The sequence below is a fragment of the Dama dama genome, chromosome 26 (assembly GCF_033118175.1).
Source record: "Dama dama isolate Ldn47 chromosome 26, ASM3311817v1, whole genome shotgun sequence".
NCBI classification, from domain to species: Eukaryota; Metazoa; Chordata; class Mammalia; order Artiodactyla; family Cervidae; genus Dama; species Dama dama.
In genome coordinates, this window is record NC_083706.1 from 36,509,318 (window position 1) to 36,535,767 (window position 26,450).

Below are 26,450 nucleotides of genomic sequence, written 5' to 3' on the forward strand. Positions count from 1 at the left end.
GATTGAGTAAGAATTTACCTATTTGAATTTGAAAGCATCAGTTTTTTTTTTAATATGGGATGATTAGTGTTGAGGGAAAAATGAAGTTTATATCTGGCCTAAAAATTTGGGCCTTGTTAATCCCATTTGACTGAAGAAATTACCCATCTCTGCATCCAAATCCTTCTGTTTACATTTCTGCTTATGTGGGAAAGCTAGGAAAAATACAGTTAATATTTAAGACCAAGGATTAAAATATTTTAACGTCTTACTAGGAAGAAAAGAAAATAAAACCTAGGTCTCTTTAAACCAAATAAATATATTCAAAGTTTGGTATGTTTCATATGTGCTCAAAGAATACTCCTGAAGTTATAGGCAGGTGAAAATAAGTTCTGATTATTGCTAAATATTATTAAACATACCAAAGCAACTGGAAACAAATATTTTAGGGTGATCGAATAATTTCAAGTTCCTAAATTATACTTAATCGCTCTTAGCTGTTGGAGTACACACCTCTGACAGGAGAAGAGCTGAGTTTCCCATCTGCCTTCAGGCTGCTGGTCAGCACCTTTAACACACGCAGATGTTTCTGTTTTTATACCAAAGAAAACCACATAGAAGTTTATTCTCCCATGGGAAAATGCAGCCAAATCATGATAAATTGGTTCTTTTTATCAGAACACATAGCAGATCTGAAACCATTTTACAATTTGCTTTATTTCAGAAAGCCCCTTAGTTTGGAGCTCTTAAAACCCAAAAGATAAACTTTCTTAATGGAAAGATTCCTTGTTACCATAAAATACTGGACCACAAAAACAAAATTAAGCCTGAAATGCATTATTTGTCTAAGGGCTTTTAATGTTTTTACCTGTGGCTTGTAAGAGAAAAGCATTATTTTTATGTAGCAAGGATAAAACTCTTTTCATCTCTAAGATCAAAAAAGATCTGTCTTGAAGTTATAATTTTAAAGAACTTTCACCATCGTTTGAAATAAAACTGGTTATTATTTAAAATTATATAAATCTGAGAATATTTTCTAGCAGTTTATTGTTCATCTTTAAGGCCTTCAAAATACAAAGTTATTGATTTTAAAAGCTGATTATTAGTGTGTGATATAAGGTCATCACTGAAGAAAGCTTGAAAGATTTGAGTTCTGTAATTATTCTCAAACTGAATCTGAGGGAACTTGGGCCTTTTCAAAGTCCAGACTGAAAAATTCTCTTTTCCCACCCCTGTCTATGTTCCATGCTTCTTTATTAAATATGAATTCTTTAGACCTGTAATGTCTCTGTTATCATACATCTTCTTTTGTCATTGACCTGTATTTGTGAATCTGTTTATTTGTATACGTTCTGTCACCCATGAATGATCAACATCTGCAATCATGGAGAAAAACTATCACAACCTGAATTCTTCCATGCAGCAGCAATTCTCACATCTTCATGGACTTCCGTTCTTCTGATTTTTATTTTTTTTTTTTTACTTTATGCCTGATTACAGAGTAATTTATTTAACCCCACCACTTCAATCATTTATTTACAGCTGAAATCAAATGGCCACCCAAAGCCTGACTTTGAAATGCTAGTGTCTTCAAGGTTCTGGTGATATTTCCTTCTGTACGTTGACTTCTGTGCTCACTGTATCAGGTGTCATTTATACAGTTACCTCCAAGGTCTATATCTTTCATCCTGTCTCTGGGCTCCAGATCTGTTCTTCTGACTCTCCCGCTTGTACTTCTTCATGTGGCTTTTGGATTTGTTCAAGAATTTTGAAATATTAAAATGTATTCTCTGATTCTTTTTAAAAACAAAATTATGTTAGTAATGTTATTTTGATGTTTACCAACCATAATGATTATTTTTAGCCTTTTCATGTTATAAAAAGAGGAACTGGGAAGCAGCTAAAGGTTTCCTTTTTATAAGCTTGAGGACGAAGTCAAATTAATATTGTAGTGTTTTAATAAAACTTTATAGCATTCAAAAGCACTTTGACATCTATTATTCATTAGCTAAACTTGGGGTGATGAAAGAGCAGAAGAAATGGGACTGAGAGACGTATGCCTACTCTCTTAAGGGGTGGAGATTGCAGAAATGATGATACTTGAGAGCTTATTCTAATAGAATGTTCACAACACTTAATACCTGTATGTTTGGTACACAGTTAATATTTAGCATAACAAAGAATTAAAAATACTCAGTTGTCTTTTAATATCCCACTTCTGTTCCTGGTGCTATATTGGATTGTGTGTTGGTTGCTCAGTTGTGTCTGACTCTTTGTGACCCCGTGGAGTGTAGCCCACTAGACTCCTCTGTCCATGGGATTCTCCAGGCAAGAGTACTGGAGTGGGTAGCCATTCCCTTCACCAGGGGATCTTTCTAACCCGGTCTTCCACATTGCAGGCGGATTCTCTACTGACTTAATCTTGCCTCAGATACCATTTTTGAACCTTCATCATTAGAAATGAACTCTGCCCCTCTTTGATTACTAACTTTGTGCTGAGTACTGGAGAGTGTCTGTTCTCAAGAAGCTTCCATTATATGGAGGGAGATATTAAAATATGAATGCTTACATGACCAGGAACTAAGAGCTCTGATAAGAAATAGTATGTAAAATCTATAATCAGTGGTTCAAATGGCATAAAACAATAAAAAATGCCTCCACTGTAAAATCTGATTTGTGTGTCCAGAGATGTGCCGCTTGGAAACCCTGGCTGAGTTAGAGATGAGGGCTAGAAAGCTGGTGAACACAGGGGCAGGGCCTTCAGGACTGGAATAGGAAAGGCGTCTGGGAAGTCTTCTCAACAGGTGGGGCACTCCAGTGAGTCTTTCAAGGGATGGATGGAATCCAAGCAAAACCTTATGGGAAAAAAGATAACATAAACATAGAGGGGGTTGAAATTATGTGGAGAGAAGGGAAAAATTTGGTGTTTTCATTATTTTGTTGTTCGTTCTCACAGGACATATCACAGTCACTGAACCCAAATATTTTTTGTTTGTTTTATTTTTCCCTCTTGACATACATCCCTTCAACCTCCACCTGTAAGTCCTCTTACTCTGCCCCAAACTGTCATTTGTCAGTTCTAAGCTTCCTTTGCCTCTTTTCTGATAGACCCTGCTCTTCCTTCCCTACCTCTAAGCACAAAGAAAGGTCATAAATGACTTTGAAAGAGAGAACACTTACCTCTTGAGTATATAATAGGCATGGATTTTATGGTTAGGAAAGCTTTTTGTACTGGCCACTTTCTAACTTAATTTTAAGTAGAGACATTTCAAATCGAGCTGTTGCATCAAGAGAAAAAATATTAAAGTATCCATATGAAAAAATGGAAAACATGAAAGAAAGTTAAAGATAAAATCCAGCCTAGAAATTAGTAAAATGGATAATAATGTTTTCCAGACTAAATAGTATAAATGAAAAATTTGAAGGAAGTACATAATCATTTAAATGAGTTTGTGTAACAAGTTTTCTCTTCATGCATCTGTTTATATTCTCTGGCTTATAAAGGGGGACTCTGGCTGTGGTCCTGGTTGCTCAAGACCTCAGTCAAGTCAGTTGTTGAGTGAGCAGGTATCATAGATGACTTCTCGGCTGATCTTGGTGTTTTATTTATTTATTTATTTAGAAAATATGGAATACTAGCTTTTGTTTTATTCTTTTCTGATGACATTATTCTTATCTTTTCTCCTAGGCATTTAGAGAAGAAATTGCACCAATCAACTTAAAGGTTAAAACAATGAATGATTTATCCAGTCAACTGTCTCCTCTTGACTTACACCCGTCTCTAAAGATGTCTCGCCAGCTCGATGACCTTAATATGCGATGGAAACTTTTGCAGGTGTCAGCCGATTCCTCTTCGTAATGCAGGCTTACACCTTGGTCTTTAAGCCCTACCTCATTGTTCCTCCACTCACCATCCTTTTCTCTGTCTTTATGGGTTGTATTTAATAATGGATTTCTAGCATATGATGACATTAGTTATTTGTCTTTCTGTATCTTGAAACCAAAGGCCTCATTTACTTTTGAATATAGATTTTAATGTAATTTTATAGCATTCTCTTCATAGGATTTTTGTAGAAAATTGCAAAAGGTCAAATAAATCACAGTAATTGAAACCTATGGTAGGTCACAGAAACATTCTTTCCATAATGGCTCATAAAGGAGTCATTTTTCTTACTTGAATCGTGTTTTTTTTTTTCTTTTGAAAAGTTAAGAAAGTCTCCGTCCTTTTTCCGTTGCTTACTTTTCATGTATCTTGCTCATTTTTTCCAGCTAGCACACTTTAGTATAATGGTATTTACCTTTAGCTCTTAGATCTTAGTTGCTCTAATGTAGTTGTTTTAATGTAGTTGAGCATTTCAGTTTTAAAAGAGTCAAACCAGGAAGAATATTGTTGAGTGTTACTAAGTATCTGCAAGTCACCACATGTTCCAGTCAGTAATTTTTGGCTCAGTCTTTGTAGAGCTTTGTCACATTGAGTATCCAGTTTCTAGGAGTCATAATAACAATTTTTTCCCCTGAAAAGTAGCAGGATAGTTTAAGTGAAAAGTGAAAGTGAAGTCGCTCAGTCAGGTCTGACTCTTTGGGACCTCAAGGACTGTAGCCTACCAGGCTTCTGCGTCCATTGGATTTTCCAGGCAAGAGTACTGGAGTGGGTTGCCATTCCCTTCTCCAGGGGATCTTCCCAACCCAGGGATCAAACCCAGGTCTCCGGCATTGCAGGCAGATGCTTTACCCTCTGAGCCACCAGGGAAGCCCCAGTTTAAGTGGAAGATTGAAAAATAATAATGCTTACTAGTCTCTCTATATGTTTTGGATCTAAATTGAAGTGATATTTGACAAGATAAATATGCAATTTTGAGGTAGCACATAAAACCATTTTATTTTAGAGGTATAATATTTTATAGCATGGTAGGTCCTGAATAAGTCCTGTGGCCTGTGAAGTGTTTTTAGTTGCTCAGTCATGTCTGTCTCTTTGTGACCTCATGGACTGTAATCCACCAGGCTCCTCTGTCCATGGAATTCTCCAGGCAAGAATACTGGAGTGGATAGCCATTCCTTTCTCCAGGAAATCTTCCCTACCCAGGGATTGAACCTGAGTCTCCTGCATTGCAGGCAGATTCTTTATCGTCTGAGCCACCAGGAAAGCCCCATGATAGGTCCTGAATTAATTCAGCTGTTGAAACACCTAGTGATTTATATTTTCTTCATGAGATGGAAGAGGTTATAAATGAGTATATAGTATTAAACAGTCTTTTCTGTCTTTGTAAAGAATATTAATCTGGGATTAGTAAAGCAGGATCTGTTAAACTCATACATGCTTTTCTACTGAGTAGGACAGAGAAGCATTTGACTTTTACTCTATTTCATTTGACTCTGCTTCATTTCTCCAATTCATTATCTTCATACTGGTATTGCTGTGTCCATCTTGATTCCCTTGTCACTCTGCTTCTGTTGTTACCATCTGCAAAGATCAGAAGTCAAGGAAAATGTTATGCATGAAAAAGTTATTCTTTCATCCTGATCTCTGAGCTTGGTAACCACTATAGCTCAGATGTTGCTGCTGCTGCTGCTGCTAAGTCGCTTCAGTTGTGTCCGACTCTGTACAACCCCACAGGACAGCAGCCCATCAGGCCCTTCCATCCCTGGGATTCTCTAGGCAATAATACTGGAGCGGGTTGCCATTGCCTTCTCCAATGCATGCATGCATGCTAAGTTGCTTTGGTCGTGTCTGACTCGGTGTGACCCCATGGACAGCAGCCCACCAGGTTTCTCTGTCCACGGAATTCTCTAGGCAGAATACTGGAGTGGGCTGCTCAGCTGTTAGCTGCTGATTAAATATGAGGAGCTCGATTTATGCTGGCTGACAGTGGTGTTAAATTTCAAGAGTAGCACCTTGTGTTCTCTGGAATGTAAATGTGTGGCATTTGAATGCTTTTGGTCACAACAAACCAAGTACCTGCTAATGTAATTTTGATAGCTAACCAGGAAAAAAATGGAGGTATCCAGTGAGCCAGAGACACACGTTCCATTTAAAGGCAGCTGAAAATAAGATTGGCAATCTAAGTGAAACACCTGACTAGCACTACTAGAAAAAGACCAGGAAAAGGAAATGGAAATGTCAGGAGGCTGTGTGCCATTGTTATTGATTTGCAGTTAATTTCTCAGGGTACCAAATCCGCATTTTCAAAATGTAGAGAGCTAAGACTGTGTGTAAACAGATATATAGAGTGTATTATTCACCTGGTGTCTACTTGAATACTCCCAAGTCAAGATGATAAACATGAACTTGGAGGAATATAAGTCTTTGCATATTTATATGTCCTTTCACTCTCCCTCTATATCTGTCATATGTCTTATCATCATTATCATCTATTTTTTTCCCTTGGAATATTTTAAACTTCTTTTTACAGCCCTTTTACCACCTTCTTTACAAAAGACAGATGAGTAGCCACTGACCCCATGGCCACATCTTTACTTTAGATGCTTTAGAGTGTTACTGCTTTTGACTAAAGTGTTGAATAATGTCAAGACATAGATTCTGATATCGGATGGATTGAGTGTGAATACTAACATTGCCACATACTAATAACTTTATTTCCTTGAACACATTTTTAGGTCTCCATATCTTTATCTGTAAAACAATGATTATAAGGAGTAATACTTATTCAGTGTGAGTTTTGTGAGAATTAAAAGAATTCACATAAATTACTTAGAAGAGTACCTGGCACTAGTTACTGTTACTTGATGTCAGGAGTCTATTTTCATGTCCATACTTTGATTCCAAATTTAGAAGAGTCTGTACCAGCAATCATATCTTGGGTTATAGTACCATTTGTTATAGTACTTAAATCAAGGTTATTATTAAGGTCATTGTTTTGAAATAAAATTATTTCTTGTATGTATATGTCCAGGTTTCCGTAGATGATCGCCTTAAACAGCTTCAGGAAGCCCATAGAGATTTTGGACCATCCTCTCAGCATTTTCTCTCTAGTAAGTACCAATAAGCTGATTTCCAGTTAATTCATTAATTGAATGAATCAGCATATTATTTCACTTTCACTCAAGGAACTATATCCTTTGCTATAAATATGTGTGCTTTATTAGATGAATATAAATAAAGAAGATCTCAACATCAGTGACCAATCAATACCCAGTGCTTATTGGTTACTATTTCCATCATCTGGTCATGGTAAGTCTTTGAAGTGAAGCAAAAATTAATTCATCTTTAGCTAGAGTTTTTCACTGAGCCATCTGTTGTAATAACTAATATAGTATCCTATTGCTATGCCATATGCAAAGATTTTGAACTTTTTCACAGTAAAGAAACCATTTTTATATTTAAAAATTTTACATTAATTTTCCTACTTAAAAAATGCATGTTTATTTTCAATGCACCTGGAGACTTAAAAAGCAAAAAAAAAAAAAAAATTCCCCATAAATCTTTGAGAAGATTCTGGTCTATTAGGCTCACTGCAGTCATACTTAGCTTTTCTTCTAATTAAATATTGCAGATTTAGCCAAAGCACATATGTAGAGTTTTATGCAATAGTCTTCAACTGAAGTTTTTCATCTTATGAACTGACTGTTCATGAGATCTTTAATAAGTAATTTGAGCTCTTTATCACTCACTGCTAAGGAAATTAAAGAATATCAGATTCAGAGTCACCCAGATTGAGATTAAAATATTAATTTTCCCTTTTACCAGGACTGTGAAGTCCTGAAGGTTCATTTTTTTATCTTAAAGTTACTAAAATATTACTTATTTTCTCTGATTGCCTTGAGATTTAGATAAGAAAATATACCAAGTTACACAAAACGCCTCGCACAGTTCTTGGCACCAGGGTTTTCTCTAAATGTTACTCCTTTCCTTTCCTTGTCTCTGGAAAACATATGTAAGCAAACAGTTTAATTTAATAAGTGAAGGTTGAAACTTAATGCGAAGCTAATTTTTCCAATTATGGTACCTTTGTATCTACAGTCATAGAGAAAACTGAAATAGTATCGTGTCTTCCAACTAAATTTATTGCATTTATGTTTTCTTTTAATATTTGCCATCCTTGATAATTTGCTTTGCCTCAATTCAAGGTCAGGCTTTTCTTACTCTCACAATTTCAAGAATCCTAATCAGTCGTTCCTGATCCTCCTGTCCTACGCCGCTCTAGTGCTCAAGCCAGCTCTCCTGAGTGTGTTTCTGTGTCTCTGTTTGATCTCTCCCTGTCTCTCCCCGGTCCCTCTCACCCCATCACTCCCACACCTGTTTCACACACCTGAGCTCTTAGGTAGCCTGTCTTTGAAATGTTGAGTCCTTCCTGGAATATGCTGTCTACCTGGATGCCATAGTGCATTTCCAACGTTTGGATGCTCTCCATGTTCATGAGTAAATAGGTTTGCTTCATTATTCATTAGCTATGAATTACCCCCAGATTGCTTGCACTTAATTTTATGGAACATAGAGCTATATGCTGAGACCAAAGTAAAGAGAAATTTAACAAATCTTTGAGACTCTATAGTTCTACAGTGTATGTATTTATTAGTATTGACGAAACTGAACACTTTCACCTAGTAACCATTCTTTCATAATAAAAATCAAACTCGTGCTCTTTAGCAAGTGAGACATTGTAAAAATTGTGAAACTCCAGCACATTGCCCTTCATTGCCTGGCATGGACAGTCCAGGAGGTCAAAGTTATTCAAATCAAAACAATCATTAAAATGAATGGAGAATTGTACAAAAAAAAAACCCCAATTAATAAGTTTAGTAATTGTTAACCACTGCTGCTTGAAATCTTTGGCTTTATTAAATTTCTTGAACTTTAGCCATGGTTATGAAAGGAGCCTGTTTAGTTAGGCACAAAATAAAGACTGACCTATTAGCTTGGTGCCAGTGCTGAAAAGAGGTTGGCTCTAATGAGAAATTTAATATACCTAGTTCCACATTGTCATCCTCCTTTTATTCTTTCATGGACATAGTTCAAGAAGGAAATGCTCACACTTTAGAAAGAGAGGAAGGGTTGTTGAATAGAAATATTGCTGACTGGTGGTCCGAAATCCTGAAATCATGTTTGGATTCAGCCATTTATTTTGGGGCGAGTTATTTCACGTCTAATATTTAGTTCCTCATTGTTGGCTTCCTTATTAACAGACATATTGAAAATGCTTTGCAAAGTTTAAAAGGCTAAATATTAGTAAGTAGGATTATGACACCCTATTCAGGAGGAAAAAAAAAAACATTAGCGACAACTGGTTATATGAGAATCTAGTATATTTGCAACACTTTAGATGGATTTGCTTGTTTTTTAGTTTATTTACCAAAATTCCTTAAAGGTTCTAGATGCATAGGTACAATTCTACTTAAATAAGTCTTAAAATAATTAGTTTAATGTAGAATAAAATTTTTATAAATAGTAAATGGAATTGTAAAAAATTTGTACCTCAGTAAAACAAAACATAAAATCTCAATCATAGTGCTGTCTAGTGTACAAAAGCAGAGAACTGTATTTCCTGTGCATTTCAGATGAAAATAAGTATTCAGAATTATTCTATCTAGATAATTGCCTTAGTTCTTTAAAACCTTTGGGCTATGTTTAATTTTCCTCTTTTAAAATCCATATAATTGACTTTGTTTAAATGACATTTGTACTAGTTATTCTGTGCCTATGAAGCAAAGTGAAGAGTATTATTAGTGACCTGGAAAATTCAATCTTAAGAAATCTAATTTACAATCTTGGTATACCTAGATTGTAGATTATATACCTAGATTTTGCCTAGGTAAAATTAACTTTGGTTTAAGCTTAATCAAAATTTATACAGCGTATGTATTTTCTAATAAGTTTTAAATGTTGATTGTTAGAAACAATAAAATGTGATTTTTAAAAATATTTATATCAACAGGTTCGATTAGAGTTGGCATTAGAAATTGAGACTGTACTGTTTCATATTTCCATGCTTTAAATGAATCTCTAAAGCCACTCTTTGTTTGGCCTAGCATATTTCATAATTATAGGAATCCAGCAGTTCTCATTGAATTTGCTATAAACATGTTCAGTTGTTTTGCATTAAGGCGTAAGACATAAGAGTTAGAAGTGTTTCCAATAACCTCGGTTTGTTTCTCCAGCTTCAGTCCAGCTGCCGTGGCAAAGATCCATTTCACATAATAAAGTGCCCTATTACATCAAGTAAGTTGATTTTAATTCTCCTTTATGATACCAAGACAATAAAATTGTGTTAGTAACTTAAGAGGCTTTTCCCACGTAACTTTAAAAACTGGATTTCAAACCTATTATAGGAAGGAATTTATATGTTTATATGGACAAAAAGAATATATATTTAATATTTGAAAAAATTAGTTTAAAAATAAGGCTGATATTTGTAATTCATTATATTAGGCAATAGGCAATATAGCTGATATTTTTGTAAAGCAGATATTAATATATTCAGGGAGAAGGACAAAATTCCTAAATATTCTTGACATAATAAATACAGTTTCTCCAACTGTATTGCTTCTAAGCCATTTTTGTCTTCCAGAAAATTCATCTAAAAAGTACTCTGTACTCTTCTCATTTTAGTCCACCAAAAAGAAACAGGGTTTTATTATTAAAAAGTTCAATATTTTCAAGTTTTTTCTCAACTTGTAGAAATTATCTGCAATTAGTTTAAGTTTATTATCCCACACTTTTCTTATCAACTTGACAATTTCTCCTTTTTTACATAGTTTTTTCCATATTATGTAATAGTTTATAAATTTTGTATGAGTTACACAAGGTCTGCATAGGATATGATCCTTGCCTGTCTGTGTGTTGTCATTGGGCAGAATGGTAAAATACATCTTCTGAAATCCCTTGAAGTGTAAGTTATTGGTTTACAGTGTGATAAAGGTGATGAGAGTCATAGTTGAATGTATTTTGTATATAAGGTGAATGGTGGCTTCGTTTTGAGAGAAAAAGTTCACTATTGTCCGGAGTTAACTGTGTCTCAGATTAGTCCTATGACCATAGGTAAGTCAGGTGAAGATCTCTCGGCCAAGTTTCTTTTATATCTTTCCTAAAGTGTCATGTGGTATCTCCAAAACTTGTGCCAAGGCTAATAGTCTATTTTTCCAGTATCCCTCTTCCTAAAAACTGTGTGTGTGAAATCAAAATGCTTACAAAATGCCATTTAACTATGAAGGTTTTATTGTGGTCTGAAATATATCCTCATATTTAAAAAAACAAATAATTTTACCATAGTCATAGCAAATATAATAAGCAATATATGTTACATTGTCTTGAGACAACTTAATACTTTTATCAGTGTATAATCTACCATGTACTGAGTTGTGATAAATTTAGTATAAGGTAGCAAAGTGGTGGATTGGTATCAAATGTAAGCAGGCATGAAGGGAAAGAAGTCACAGGCTCAACAAACTGACATCTTTATTAAGAGAAGATGCTCTGGAAATAAGTTCATCTGTACCATTTTTCTAGAGTCCATATGTATGCGGTAATATACAGTATCTGTTTTTCTCTTTTTGACTTACTTCATTCTGTGTGACAAATTCTAAGTGTATCCATGTCTCTACAAATGACCCACTTTTGTTCCTTTTATGGCTGAGTAGTATTCCACCGTATATATGTGCCATATTTTTTTTTTTAATTTATTTAATTGGAGGCTAATTACTTTACAATATTGTGATGGTTTTTGCCATACATTCACATGAATCAGCCATGGGTGTACATTTGTTCCCCATTCTGAATCCCCCTCCCACCTCCCTCCCCATCCCATCCCTCAGGGTCATCCCAGTCTACCAGCCCTGAGCACCCTGTCTCATGCATTGAACCTGTACTGGCAGTCTTTTTCACATATGATAATATACATGTTTCAGTGCTATTCTCTCAAATCATCCCACCCTCGCCTTCTCCCACAGAGTCCAAAAGTCTGTTCCATACATCTGTGTCTCTTTCTCTGTCTCACATATAGGGGTCATCATTACCATCTTTCTAAATTCCATGTATATGCATTAATATATTGTATTGGTGTTTTTCTTTCTGACTTAATTCTCTCTGTATAATAGGCTCCAGTTTCGTCCACCTCATTAGAACTGATTCAAATGTGTTCTTTTTAATAGCTCAGTAATATTCCATTGTGTATATGTACCACAGCTTTCTTATACATTCGTCTGCCGATGGACATCTAGGTTGCTTCCATGTCCTGGCTATTGTAAACAGTGCTGTGATGAACATTGGGGTACGTGTGTCTCTTTCAATTCTGGTTTCCTCAGTGTGTATGCCCAGCAGTGGGACTGCTGGGTCATATGGCAATTCTGTTTCCAGTATTTAAAGGAATCTCCACACTGTTTTCCATAGTGGCTGTACTAGTTTGCATTCCCACCAACGGTGTAAGAGAGTTCCCTTTTCTCTGCACCCTCTCCAGCATTTATTGTTTGTAGACTTTTTGATAGCAGCCATTCTGACCAAAAACCTTACTGTGGTTTTGATTTGCATTTCTCTGATGATGAGTGATGTTGAGCATCTTTTCATGTGTTTGTTAGCCATCTGTATGTCTTCTTTGGAGAAATGTCTGTTTAGTTCTTTGGTCCATTTTTTTTATTGGGTTGCTTATTTTTCTGGAATTGAGCTACAGGAGTTGCTTGTATATTTTTGAGATTAATTCTTTGTCAGTTGCTTCATTTGCTATTATTTTCTCCCATTCTGAAGGCTGTCTTTTCACCTTGCTTATAGTTTCTTTCATTGTGCAAATGCTTTTAAGTTTAATTAGGTCCCATATGTTTATTTTTGCTTTTATTTCCATTACACTGGGAGGTGGGTCATAGAGGATCCTGCTGTGATTTATGTCAGAGAATGTTTTGCCTATGTTTCCCTCTAGGAGTTTTATAGTTTCTGGTCTTACATTTAGATCTTTAATCCACTTTGAGTTTATTTTTGTGTATGGTGTTAGAAAGTGTTCTATTTTCATTCTTTTACCAGTGGTTGACCAGTTTTCCCAGCACCACTTGTTAAAGAGATTGTCTTTTCTCCATTGTATATTCTTGCCTCCTTTGTCAAAGATAAGGTGTCCATAGGTGCATGGATTTATCTCTGGGCTTTCTATTTTGTTCCATTGATCTATGTTTCTGTCTTTGGGCCAGTACGATACTGTCTTGATGACTGTAGCTTTGTAGTAGAGCCTGAAGTCAGGCAGATTGATTCCTCCAGTTCCATTCCTCTTTCTCAAGATTGCTTTGGCTATTCAAGGTTTTTTGTATTTCCATAGAAATTGTGAAATTATTTGTTCTATTCTCTGAAAAATACCGTTGATAGCTTGATAGGGATTGCATTGAATCTATAGATTGCTTTGCGTAGTATACTCATTTTCACTGTATTGATTCTTCTGATCCATGAATATGGTATATTTCTCCATCTATTTGTGTCATCTTTGATTTCTTTCATCAGTGTTTTATAGTTTTCTATATACAGGTCTTTTATTTCTTTAGGTAGATTTATTCCTAAGTACTTTATTCTTTTCGTTGCAATGGTGAAGGAAATTGTTTCCTTAATTTTTCTTGCTGTTTTCTTATTATTAGTGTATAGGAATGCAAGGGATTTCTGTGTGGTAATTTTATATCCTGCAGCTTTACTATATTCATTGATTAGCTCTAGTAATTTTCTGGTGGAGTCTTTAGGGTTTTCTGTGTAGAGGATCATGTCATCTGCAAACAGTGAGAGTTTTACTTCTTCTTTTCCAATCTGGATTCCTTTTATTTCTTTTTCTGCTCTGACTGCTGTGGCCAAAACTTCCAAAACTATGTTGAATAGTAGTGGTGAGAGTGGGCACCCTTGTCTTGTTCCTGACTTTAGGGGAAATGCTTTCAATTTTTCACCATTGAGGGTAATGCTTGCTGTGGGTTTGTCATATATAGCTTTTATTATGTTGAGGTATGTTCCTTCTATTCCTGCTTTCTGGAGAGTTTTAATCATAAATGAGTGTTGAATTTTGTCAAAGGCTTTTTCTGCATCTATTGAGATAATCATATGGTTTTTATCTTTCAATTTTTTAGTGTGGTGTATCACATTGATTGATTTGTGAATATTGCAGAATCCTTGCTTCCTTGGGATAAAGCCCACTTGGTCATGATGTATGTTTTTATATGTTGTTGGATTCTGTTTGCTAGAATTTTGTTAAGGATTTTTGCATTTATGTTCATCAGTGATATTGGCCTGTAGTTTTCTTTTTTGTGGCATCCTTGTCTGGTTTTGTATTAGGGTGATGGAGACCTCATAGAATGAGTTTGGAAGTTTTCTTTCCTCTGCAACTTTATGGAAGAGTTTGAGTAGGATATGTATTAGCTCTTCTCTAAATTTTTGGTAGAATTCAGCTGTGAAGCCATCTGGTCCTGGGCTTTTGTTTGTTGGAAGATTTCTGATTACAGTTTCGATTACTGTACTTGTGATGGGTCTGTTAAGATTTTCTATTTCTTCCTGGTTCAGTTTTGGAAAGTTATACTTTTCTAAGAATTTGTCCATTTCTTCCAAGTTGTCCATTTTATTGGCATATAGTTGCTGATGGTAGTCTCTTATGATCCTTTGTATTTCTGTGTTGTCTGTTGTGATTTCTCCATTTTCACTTCTAATTTTGTTGATTTGACTCTTCTCCCCTTTTTTCTTGATGAGTCTGGTGAATGATTTGTCTATTTTATTTATCTTCTCGAAGAACCAGCTTTTAGCTTTGTTGATTTTGGCTATGGTCTCCTTTGTTTCTTTTTCATTTATTTCTGCCCTAATTTTTATGATTTCTTTCCTTCTACCAACCCTTGGGTTCTTCATTTCTTCTTTTTCTAGTTGCTTTAGGTGTAGAGTTAGGTTATTTCTTTGATTTTTCTCCTATTTCTCGAAGTAGGCTTGTATTGCTATGAACCTTCCCCTTAGCACTGCTTTTACTCTATCCCATAGGTTTTTGGTTGTTGTGTTTTCATTTTCATTCGTTTTTATGCATATTTTGATTTCTTTTTTGATTTCTTCTGTGATTTGTTGGTTATTCAGAAGTGTGTTGTTTAGCCTCCATATGTTTGTATTTTTAATAGTTTTTTTTCCCGTTCAGTTCAGTCACTCAGTCATGTCCGACTCTTTGCAACCCTGTGAACCACAGCATGCCAGGTCTCCCTGTCCATCACCAACTCCCGAAGTTTACCCAAACTCATGTCCATTGAGTGGGTGATGCCATCCAGCCATCTCATCCTCTGTTGTCCCTTCTCCTCCCACCCTCGATCTAGGTTCACAGAGTTACATGGAGAGGAGAAGAGGGAGGAGAGAGATAGAGGTGACCAGGAGGAAAAGAGGGAGAATCAAAAGGGGAGAGAGCAGTCTAGTCAGTAATCAATTCCCTGTTTGCTCTCCACAGTCTGGAACACTCAGAGACGTTTATGGAGTTCCATAGAGAAGAGAAGAGGAAGGGATGAGGTAGAGGTGACCAGGAGGATAGGAGGGGCAGTCAAAAGGAGAGAAACCGATCTAGCCAGTGATCAGTTCCCTAAGTGGTCTCCATAGCCTGGAACACCCAAAGAGATTCACAGAGTTAAGTAGAGAAGAGAAGCGGGAGGGAGGAGATAGAGGTGACCTGGGGGAGAAAAAGGAGAGTCAAAAGGGGAGAGAGTAATCAAGTCAGTAATCACACTCCTAAGTAAAAATGGGTACTTAAGATTGGATTCTTAAAGGTACAAAATTGATTAAAAATACCAAAAAGCCAAGATTAAAAAATCTAGAGTAGAGTTTAGACTCTCAAAAATATAATATTCAAAAAACAAAACAAAATTGCAAAAGTTATTAAAAAAATATGAAATTTGCTTTAAAAATAGGGCCTTTTTTTTTTTGCAAGGTAATAGTAGGTTAAAAATGAAAATTAAAGGAGTAATAAAGAACTTAAAAATTAAAAAAAAATTAAAAAATTATAATAGTAAAGTCTATCTAGGAATTTCTCTGGAGCTGTTGAGGGCAGTGTGGGGTCAGTTCCGTTTCAGATAGTTCCTTGTTCCAGCTTATACTTCTTCTCAAGGTCTATAGGTCCCTTCCAATGTAGTCAATGCTAACTACAGGGGTTTTAATCTGTTGTACCTGTCACTTCCAAAGCGGTTCTCTCTTCTTTGTTTATTTTGGCTTCCTCTGTTTGCAAGTCTCTTCAGTATCTAACTTCCACCCTGACACAAGGGGGCGAAGGTGGTCATTTATTTAGGCTCACTTGTTCAGTTGTGCTGTAGGATGGAGAAGCACTGCAAACAAATATCACTGGTGTGTGTGGGGAGTGCTTGCGGTGTCTGGGCCACACTGGGTTTGCCCCTGCTCACGGTTTGTGTGCTTTCCCAGTCTACACTGCTCAGGCTCCAGGTTGCTCTGCAGAAACTGTCTAAATCAGGCCCTGCATTGAGTGCACTTCCCAGGTCTAAGCCGCTCAGGTTCAGGTTCTTGGGTACTCCACAAAGGCACAGACTCGGTTGGGCTTTCGTTTTGTGCCCTTCCCAGGTCCGAGCAGCTCAGGTGACCAGGTGCTTGGTGAGCGCACACTTCCCAGATGGAGTGGGGCATCTTATCACCTCCCTCGTCCCAGCCTCTCGGTTTCCCGGGTGCGCAGTGGGAGAACCATCTCAGGTGTGTCCTGTTTTTCCTCTGGGGAGCTGATCTCTGGCTGTGATCCTCCTGGCGGATGTCAACCATCCAGGATCCCAGGAAGACTCAGCAACTGGGAGCCTGCTCGCAGTTTGGTAGAGGATGCCGTCTCTAGGGCCGAGTTGCCCCTCGCCTTCCAGCTCTGGCTGTCGCCGGCCTGCCTCCCTGCCTCCAGCAGGGGATGGGCTGGTTTGCTGCTGGCTAGCTCTCCTCTGGTATTCACTCAGTCCTTTGTTCTGTGAGCAGGCCAGCAATGCCTTAGGTTAGAGCTTTTTGCGGGAAAGTTCTCTCTCTCTCTCTTTCCTCTTTTTTTTTTTTGGTCTCTATCTCTCTGGCTATCCCACAATTTGGGTTGCTATCTCACATTAGCTCCCTCAGATTGTCCTCAGGGCATTCAGGCCAGTCCTTACCCTGAGCAATGCAGCTCACACCTCCCTGTTCAATGCCCCCTTGCTGGTGGTGGACGCGAGCATCTGGGCTACTTCTCCGCTGGGAGTTGCAGTTAGGCGGATAATCTGTGGGTTTTATTTGTTTACTTTTTCCTCCCGGTTATGCTGCCCTCTGTGATTCCAAAACTTCCCACAAACCCGCCAGTGAGAGGGTTTCCTGGTGTTTGGAAACTTATCCTCTTTTATGACTCCCTCCCTGGGATGGTCTCCGTTCCTAGCTCTTTTGTCTCTCTTTTTATCTTTTATATTTTATCCTACCTCCTTTTGAAGACAATGGGCTTCCTTTCTGGGTGCCTGGTATCCCCCGCCAGGGTTCAGAAGTTGTTTTGTGGTATTTGCTCAGCGTTTAAATGATCTTTTGATGAATTTGTTGGGGAGAAAGTGGTCTCCCCGTCCTATTCCTCCGCCATCTTAGGACCGGCCCTCTTTACCATATTTTCTATATTCATTTTTCTGTCTGGATGTTTAGGTTGGGAGGCTCAGATGTGTGCTCTGTGATGACCTAGATGGGTGGGGTGGCGAGAGGATGGGAGAGAGGTCCAAGAGGGAGGGAACATGGGTGTGTATATATAGCTGATTCACATTATTGTATAACAGATACTAACACAACATTGTCAAGCAGTTTTGCTCCAATTAAAAAAAAGAGAAAATGTGATCATCTAATTCAAATATGTCATTTTAGTTTTTATTCCACATAATAATAATGATAGTTATAGTATTAGAGAATTTTAATGTGGTGAATATTGACTTGAATATTACAGGTCTTGATATAAATGTGACATACTGAAGTAGGCAGAATCTGGCCATATACAGATGCCCACTTCCTGACCACTGGAAGAGAATAGATTAGGTCATATGAGGATGTAGAAGTGGGCATAATCCAGGGATTCAGGCAGCTTCTAGAAGCTGTGAAAGGCAGTATGCTCTCGGAACCTTCCAAGGGGAACACAGCCCTGCAAACCTTGATTCCAGCTCAGGGAGACATGGATGAGAATTTGTTACAGCATGGACTGTATGGACTGTATTTGTATGGACTTCTAGACTTTGTATGGTACATGTATTAGTTTTCTATTGCTACTGTAACAAATTTTCATCCATGTCTCCCTGAGCTGGAATCAAGGTTTGCAGGGCTGTGTTCCTCTCGGAAGGTTCTGAGAGCACATCCCCTTTCTTTGACTTTTGCAGCAAATAAGAATAAAAATGTTTTAAATGAAAAGGAATTTTTGTATGTTCATGTCAATTAAATGTGACTGAGCATTACATTGTCTAAGTCAGAATTTCACTAGATCAATATTTTTATAATTTGGGGAGAATCTAGCAGAATCATTTCCTTGCCCAGTCTACAAGTTCTTACAGAGCAGGCAGGTAAAGTGAAGGCCGGTTTCTCTGGCATTTTATTGGCTAGAGTGCATAACTAGCATTTCAAAATAAGTATAACACATTGATGGCCCATATTTTTAATGTGGCCTGTAGGATTGTAGCATCCTGAAATATTTTGAATGCCGTTAGTGAAAGATTGTGTTTTCTTAAGTATTTTAAATTTTTAGTGTTAAATGTCTTAGAATTTTCAAATATTTCAAACTCTGCCTGTGTATATAGAATGAATTCTCTTATATTTAGAAAACTTGTTCAACCAGACTGTTCCATTACTTGCTCTGTTGTGAAACCTAACAGTTTATTTAGACCTCATAAAGAAGGAACATCAATCACTAGAGATAAAGTTATGTAGGCCAGTGTTTCCAGATGAAAAATTATTATGAAAACAAAATTTATTTCCCATATAAATTAATAAGTAAATGATGAATGAAAAGGATTTTAATATATACTTCCCTTTGCATGGTTGCACAAGTAAGTAGAAGAAAAATGTTAGAAACATGTTTTACATGATTGTCACGCAACTAGAGCTTCCTGGAACATACTAAAATATATTAATTTGACCAACAAGAAAGTAATATTCCAGTAGAAATATTAAATATTTTCAGTATTTAAGTATACAGTTTTATGTATTCTAATGCTAGAGTAAGAAAGTTGACAGAGAATACGAGGGACAAGTTGTTTTTATTTTGTATTTTAATTTTATAGGTTAGTTAAAACATCCTTGGATGGTTCCTCAATGCATTTCTTTCTATTAATATTTTGAGGTGAACTGCCATGGTTCCAAGACTTATTTGTTTCTAGAAAAAGATAGGATATAGATCTGAACTGTAAGAATCTGTATAGTATAAATCCCTCTGTTCATATCTTAAGTTGAAGCTCATATCTTTAAATGATACTTGCTGCTTATAAGGTAGACGTTCCAGAGCTGATCTAATTATTTTTCTTTTCTACTATAGTCCAATGCCAACTCATCAATTTAAGAAAATTTGAAATGGCTCTTGCTGCCTTCACAGTGTACAATAATACTGTAAAATCAAGATCTCTTTCTTTGTGAATTTTTGGCTCTGCATTGTGCTTTGTACAAGTTGTTCATTTCCTCAACTAAAAGTTAACATCCACAGAGTTTCAGGTATAAAGGGAACGATGAATAAAAGCCTTGAGTTGAATTTTCTTAATATGTCATAATTATCATGTAAAACTCATTTCTTCTCTTTTTGATGCAGAAGTAATAATAATAATTCATAGTCATAGAGGGTGATAATAATGATCATTGTAATAAATGATATGTTTTGAATATTAACTTGCTAGCCACTGTGCTAATCCTGTGCCTGGGTTATCTCTTTTAATTCTCACAGTAGCCCAGTGAAGTATAGGTACTATGGTGGTGGTTTAGTCACTTAGTTGTATCCGACTCTTGCGACCCCATGGACTCTAGCCCACCAGGCTCCTCTGTCCATGGGATTTTCCAGGTTCTCCAGGGGATCTTCCCGACCCAGGAATCTAACCCAGGTATCCAGCATTGCAGGCAAATTCTTTACCAACTGAGCTATGGGAAGCCCATAGGTACTGTCATTACCCCCATTTATAGACAAGGCTTAAATCATAAGTACACACATAACTTGCTTGAGATCACATAACTGGTAAATGTCAGAGCTGGCATTCAAACTCCAGTGCCTGAATCCTTGACAGGTATGCATTTACTGCCTCTTATTCTCTGTATTAGAAGAGGGAGAGAACAGAAATTTTTAGTCCATGGAAAATTGGGGTGGGATGAAAGATTATATTTAGGGAGTGCAGTCAAGTGGAGAAATTAGGAGCAAACATCCTTTCTTAAATACTGTAGACTGGTTACCATCTATTGTGCACTTGCTATGTGTCAACAGTGAAGTTCAGGGCTGTCTTAGCGTAAGGCCTTGCTTTCTTCCATGCTGCACTTTGCCTTTTCCAGAGGATTCTCCATAAGCTATTGTCAGTAGGCCTGATGTATGATTAGGGCTTCCCTAGGGGTTCAGTAGTAAGGAATCCGCCTGTTGATTGAACTGGCATCCTCTAAGCTCAATCCCTGGGTCATGAAGATCTCTTGGAGAAGGAAATGGCAACCCACTCCAGTATTCTTGCCTGGGAAATCCTACAGACAGAGGAGCCCCGAGGGCTACAGTCCGTGGGGTCGCAAAAGTGCTGAACACAATTCAGCAACAATATATGATTAAGGAAAGTTCACACTGTGGTCTGACAGTGGACTAAGGTGCTCTTCTGTAGACAGTGAATGTCGTTCGCCACGGCCCTGCCAGTGGGATGGAAACTGTTTGGAGGTGGTGGGGAGAAGACTATCTGGCCCTCCTCTACTTTTTCTCATGCACAGGGTCTGGAGGTTTCTGACACTGGGGGGATTTCCATCTGTGAGGAGCATGGCCAGCAAAGCTGGCTTGTAGGTCCCCTGGGGCTTTTAGCATAGCTGCTGCTCCACCTTATTTAGCTTGTTAAGTAAGCCATCCTGGTTCGTAGAATTTCATGAGGGGTAGTTAGGAAATAGAGCTTTCCTCTCTCTCTGCAGTGGCTTCTCTACACCCCACATGTAAGCCTTAGTCTTGGTACAGATGATGATGATTCTGCTCTTTATGACAGCTTCAAGCTCACAGCTCAGTTCTATAGCTTTATTTTCCCCATTAGAATCTAAAGTACAAAGTTTAATTCTTTCTAATGTAGTCACACACACCCAACTTTAACATGAAGACTTTAGTCATCTCTGATTATGTAGATAATACCTGTCACCTTCCCTACAGCTGACATTCCTCAATCTTACAATGTATTCACCAGAACAAATGAATCTTCAGCTACAAATACCACTACCTTGCAGTCTCTGCCTTTTCTAAAGCCTCCTTATGAATAGGTCTAAATCAAGATTTCCCTCCATTTATTACACCTCTTTTATGTTTTCCTTTTCCATCCTTGTGTTCATTATGGGTAATCCTGCAGTACTGTTTTGGACCCCTTTCTTCCCTCCCAAGGGCACCCTCTGCTGCCCTAATTCATCAATTCCTAGAAAAAAAGATGAAGTTTATAGTTGTAAATGAAATCTTGGAGAGCAAGTAGTTGTTCTTTATAGCAGTCATGCAATTTATTTGCATAAACTGTATATACTTGTCTCATTATGTATGTACAGTCTAAAGGAGAGAATTAATGCTTATTTCTTTAGAGGAATTGTGAACCCTGCTTAGATGATGTAGGTGAAATATTTCTCCCTTTAATAAGAGCAGAGAGGAGTGGCAGCTTGGGAGATTCAAATATCCAGCCTCACCAGGAACTCACAGCTAACAAAGGTATAACATCAAAAAAGAAATTAACATAAAACATTTTATCTTTAAAGGTTAAGGAAGCTCATCCCAAAGCAAAATAAATCCACAACAAAGATATTTCAAACAATGAAAGAGACAGTTCTCTCTGAAAGGCTTCCCAAAGCAGCCTTCGTCTCTCTCCTCCTTCATCAGGATGGGAAAGGGTGTCTTTTTGGTTCCAGAATTTTAAGTGGAGAAATCTTGGGACATGCTTTGAGTCTCTTTCCAGAAATGGGGCTTGTGTTTTTGATTTTGATGATAAAGAAATAAATGAAATAGAAATATAAGAGAATGTCCTAGAGAGTCTGCTTTTCCAAGAAATGATCTGTGACTTTATTTTTATTGAAAATAAAATATTTAAAACTCACTGGGCCGAATCTGCTGATGAGGAGGTAAGAATGAATTTGCTTTATGAGAGAATTAAGGAGGATCACTTAACCTCCTGGGCTTGGGGGCAGCTTCAGACAAAGGAGTGAAGCTTAGCTCACTCGATAACTAAGCAGCAGACTGCCTGCTCTGCAGCAGCCCCAGATGGGCACCTTCTGGAGTACTTACCAGTGTAAGTAGTTTCTTGAGATGATTTAGGTGGAATTGACATTGTCTTAGAAATATATTGACTAGTTCAGGACTTGAGAAGATATCTTTCCTGTCATTCATCCATGTGTTGCTGGTGCCAGAAATATTATAACCATGAAGTGGAATTTTGGCTTGGAATCTTCTGGATTACTCAGCTTCATTGATTTATAACAGCACCATCAGTTGTACTGTACATTTTGATTTTTAGGGTCAGGGAAGCAATTAATAAAGGCTTACCATATAGCATAGGAAGGATCACTGAGGGATCATTAAGGGAAGGAAAAAAATATGATATTGAACTTGAATTTGTAATGATTCAATTTTTTAAATAGTCACTACAATTAGCAAAGATGCAGAAGTAATCATGATCAAATAAACTGTGAAATAAATAGAGTATCTTTATCTGTACTGATTATAACCTGAAATGATAACAGTAAAAGATTCAATACAACCCTATAGTAAAAATTAGAATTAATTTCTCATTTAAGATATATGTGAAATGGGACTATCTTCATGGTCCAGTGGTTAAGACTTTGCCTTCCAAAGCAGGGGGTATGGGTCCTTGGGAGCTAAGATGCCATATGCCTCGGGGCTAAAAAACCAAAACATAAAACAGAAGCCATATGGTAACAAATTCAATAAAAACTTCAAAAATGGTCCACATTAAAAAAAAATCTTTGAAAAAATAAAAATAAATGTGAAAGAGAAAAAATAGTTCTGTTTAAAAAACTGAATGGTACACATTCAGCTTTGAAAAGTAAAACTTAAAGGATACACCAATAAATTGAGCTCTGGTCGGAACAGAAACCTGAGGTTAACATCCTCAGGCAAGGGCGTACACAGCAGGGCCAGTGCCCCCCGGATGACCTGTGGGTCTTCTGTTGGTTATGTGTTGGTTGATGGTCTGATTCTCCCTAGTTTGAGGGCTTAAAGAGACAGGAGGGTAGAGTTGGGTGAGGTCGGGGCTTCCTTTGAGTTCTGGGCTGACGTAGAGATATCACCAGAGTGGAGGCTCTCTTGCGTCTGTCAAGTGTTTTATTCTTGCAGTCAGTCTTCCACTACCTTAAGACCATTGTCACCTGTCTCTCCTGTATCTCCCCTCACACACCAGGGGGACATCCACTTTGGTCATTAATCCTACGGCTTTACTTAAACACACGCAAACAAACCTTGTCTTACTGTTCCATCATCCATGCGTGGGATGCTGACACGTGTATTTTGGGGTATGCTGTAGCCTCTGCTTCTGTATAGCTCTTTATGTGCTGGTGTCTTTGAGCCTACTCCTACGTGTGAGAGAACTTTTAAGTGCATTTTTAAAAAACAAAATTCAACTAGGTAAATGTACACATGTAATTGGCTTTATTCAACAATTTATGAAGTGGACAGCATCCCATTTAGTAAATAGAAAGCAGCTTCAAGGAACTGTACAAAATGGAAGGCTTTTATAGAAACTGGAGGGAAAGGAAGGAGCTGATAACAAGGAAGTTATTAGCCAAAGAAAAGAAAGGATTGTTTCAGGCCAGGTCATCTTATTTTATGGGGAAGGGAATGTAAGAGTCTTCTTACATAGATTCCCTCACAAGTGCTGACCAGGACATTTCAGACTAATGGTTTATTCCACTCCTGGGAGAGGGTGAAACTGCAGTTGGGTTAGGTATTAGGTCTTGGTGGGGTTTAACACAAGTGACTCCATTTTGAGTTTATTGTTTCTTTGTAATAGCATTTTATAATTGAATTCAAGAGATTATCTATTGTTTACAGCTATGTCTTCATTATCATGACAAACAAATGGCATTTTTTATGGTTGTATGACATCCATGGGATCATATATCTTATTTGGATTTTGAACAGAAAGGTTTTCTTTTTTTTTCTTGAAATGTTGACATTCATACTTTTTTCCCCTTAGATTTATTCTTAGATTTCCAAAACTATAATCCTAGATTTTATGCCTTTAAAAGCTTAGAGAATGGTAGAAAGTATCAGTGAAGATTTAAGAAGTTAGATATAACTAGAGAAACAAATATGTTTACCCGCACACAGCATCCTCATCTACTGCCCTGTCTCCTCCTAAGTCCGCTCAACCCTAGTCACACACACGAGCACACACAAACACACAAGCATGCACACAAAGTATGAATCAACGTTATGACAGGTGTATTCGATTATTCTTCATATATTCATGCATGATGAAACCAAGATTGAGGGGATTATAAATTCCAAAATGTCACCTCTTTGATCTTTAAAAAGATATTACTCAGATAAATGATATCACATGAGGTTGCCAAAATGTGTTTTAGTCTTTATGCTTTTGTCACCTGAATGCAAATTTGATTACTTGGGAGCTTTGCTTGATCCCTACATATAACTTGTATATGTAAAGAAGGTGTCCAAATAGCGTACATTTTGCCTACGTCAACTTCATTCTGGATATTCTGTTTTTTACATAACCTCTCTCAGTGTTTACTACACTGGATAACTTACTTCTGAAGCCTCTACCCTATTTCTCTTTGCTTATGAGGAGAGGTCTAATGAGCTGAAGACACAAAAGCAGGCATTCCACTCGACAACATGGAGTGCCTTGATAATTCTGACAGGACCAGTTTGGGTGGAGTGAGGTTAAAATCCAAATAAAGTGACTTAAGTCCTGAATGAATCCGGAGGATGTGGACTATTCATTTGAAAACTTCATCTGTAAAGAAGACAAAAGGGGTCCTAGGTGGCAGAAAATGCAAGATTCAAGATAGGGTATGAGTGAGTGAGTGTGTGTGTGTGTGAGTGAGAGAGAGAGAGAGATTGAGAATAAGGATGGCCAACCCTTCTACATCTGCATTCTGAACCTAGTCTTATTGAGAGGAGTTGATAATCAGCACAAGAGTTATTTAGAAATCTTTGGGAAGAATTGGCATTTCATAGGAGAAGGGGTCACTCATTTTAAAAAGGGGGAAAGCATATAATATGGCAGATGGAGGGAAGCTTATTGATTTAGAGGTGGGAAGATGAAGAAATTCTAGTGTGATGGTTTTTAGTTTTTTCAGTAAAGTGTGAGACCGAGTTAAATGATACTAAGACAGGCAGGGAAATTTACTTTGGTTTGGCGAGTGAGATGGCGGTGGTAATTGTTGCCTTGGGCTCTGGGAAGCACTTTATTAGGGAATGCAGTGCATTTGCCAGCACTTGGACATTTGAGGTTTGAAGTCAAACATTTAAAGTAAAATCAGTCTGTTGAGTGATTTTCTCCAGCTGTATTCATGCACAGCTGCTCTGGTCCAGAGAAGGCAAGTAATTGAGCTGATCCATGCTTGGGTTTTGCCAGGAGTGAGAGAAGCAAGGGAGATGAGGTTGTTTGTAATGATTATAATGATGGACCTCAGACTCAAATTTAGACAGCTTCATCAGAAATATTTTAAAACCTCAATCGTGCAAGTACACATCCATATTAAGAACTCAGGCTTAAAATCAGACCATCTGGGTTCAAATTCCCTTTCTACTATTTACAAACTATGACCTTGAACAAGTTATCTAAGTTTTTCCTGGGTTCATTTATTTGTAAAGTGGGGATAATATTGGCCCCAAACTCATAGAATTATTATTTGGTTTTGAGTTTACACATAGAGTTTAGGCGAGTACTTGGTACAAATTGCACATTCAAATAATAGGCCATTACTGTAATGAATATTACATATCCTCACCTAGTGTATTAAGTTTCACTGTGTGTAGCAATTGGGCTTCCCAAGTGTCGCAGTCGTGAAGTATCTCCCTGCCAATGCAAGGGACACAAGTGACGCCAGTTTGATCTCTGTGTTGGGAAGATACCCTGCAGTGGGAAATGGCAACCCACTCCAGTATTCTTGCCTGGGAAATTCCATAGATAAAGGAGCCTGGCAGGCTGCAGTCCATGGAACTGCAAGGAGTCAGACACAACTGAGCACACACGTACACATGTACCGCAAAGACAGGATATTTCTCTTTCTGCGATTGTCTTAGCCAGAGCGTTATATTCTCACACACATTTATATTTTACTTTTATATTTTTAATTAACTAACTCACCTAAAGATAATTCTTTTCTCTTATGTATGTGCTTAGTTACTCAGTCATGTCTGACT

At 37.4% G+C, this 26,450-nt stretch overlaps 1 protein-coding gene across 10 annotated transcripts in view; it reads left to right on the forward strand.

Moving 5' to 3' along the window:
• UTRN (utrophin) overlaps positions 1-26,450 on the forward strand; it is a 545,759-nt gene that overhangs the window by 428,798 nt on the left and 90,511 nt on the right. For all 10 annotated transcript variants that reach the window (XR_009690701.1, XM_061130409.1, XM_061130407.1 and 7 more), the window contains 3 exons: positions 3,668-3,814; positions 6,891-6,969; positions 10,093-10,153. Coding sequence is in view for 9 of the 10 variants with exons in the window: in XM_061130409.1 (XP_060986392.1) it covers positions 3,668-3,814; positions 6,891-6,969; positions 10,093-10,153 (287 nt within the window). In the remaining variant the exon portion in view is untranslated. The remainder of the gene's footprint in view (positions 1-3,667; positions 3,815-6,890; positions 6,970-10,092; positions 10,154-26,450) is intronic.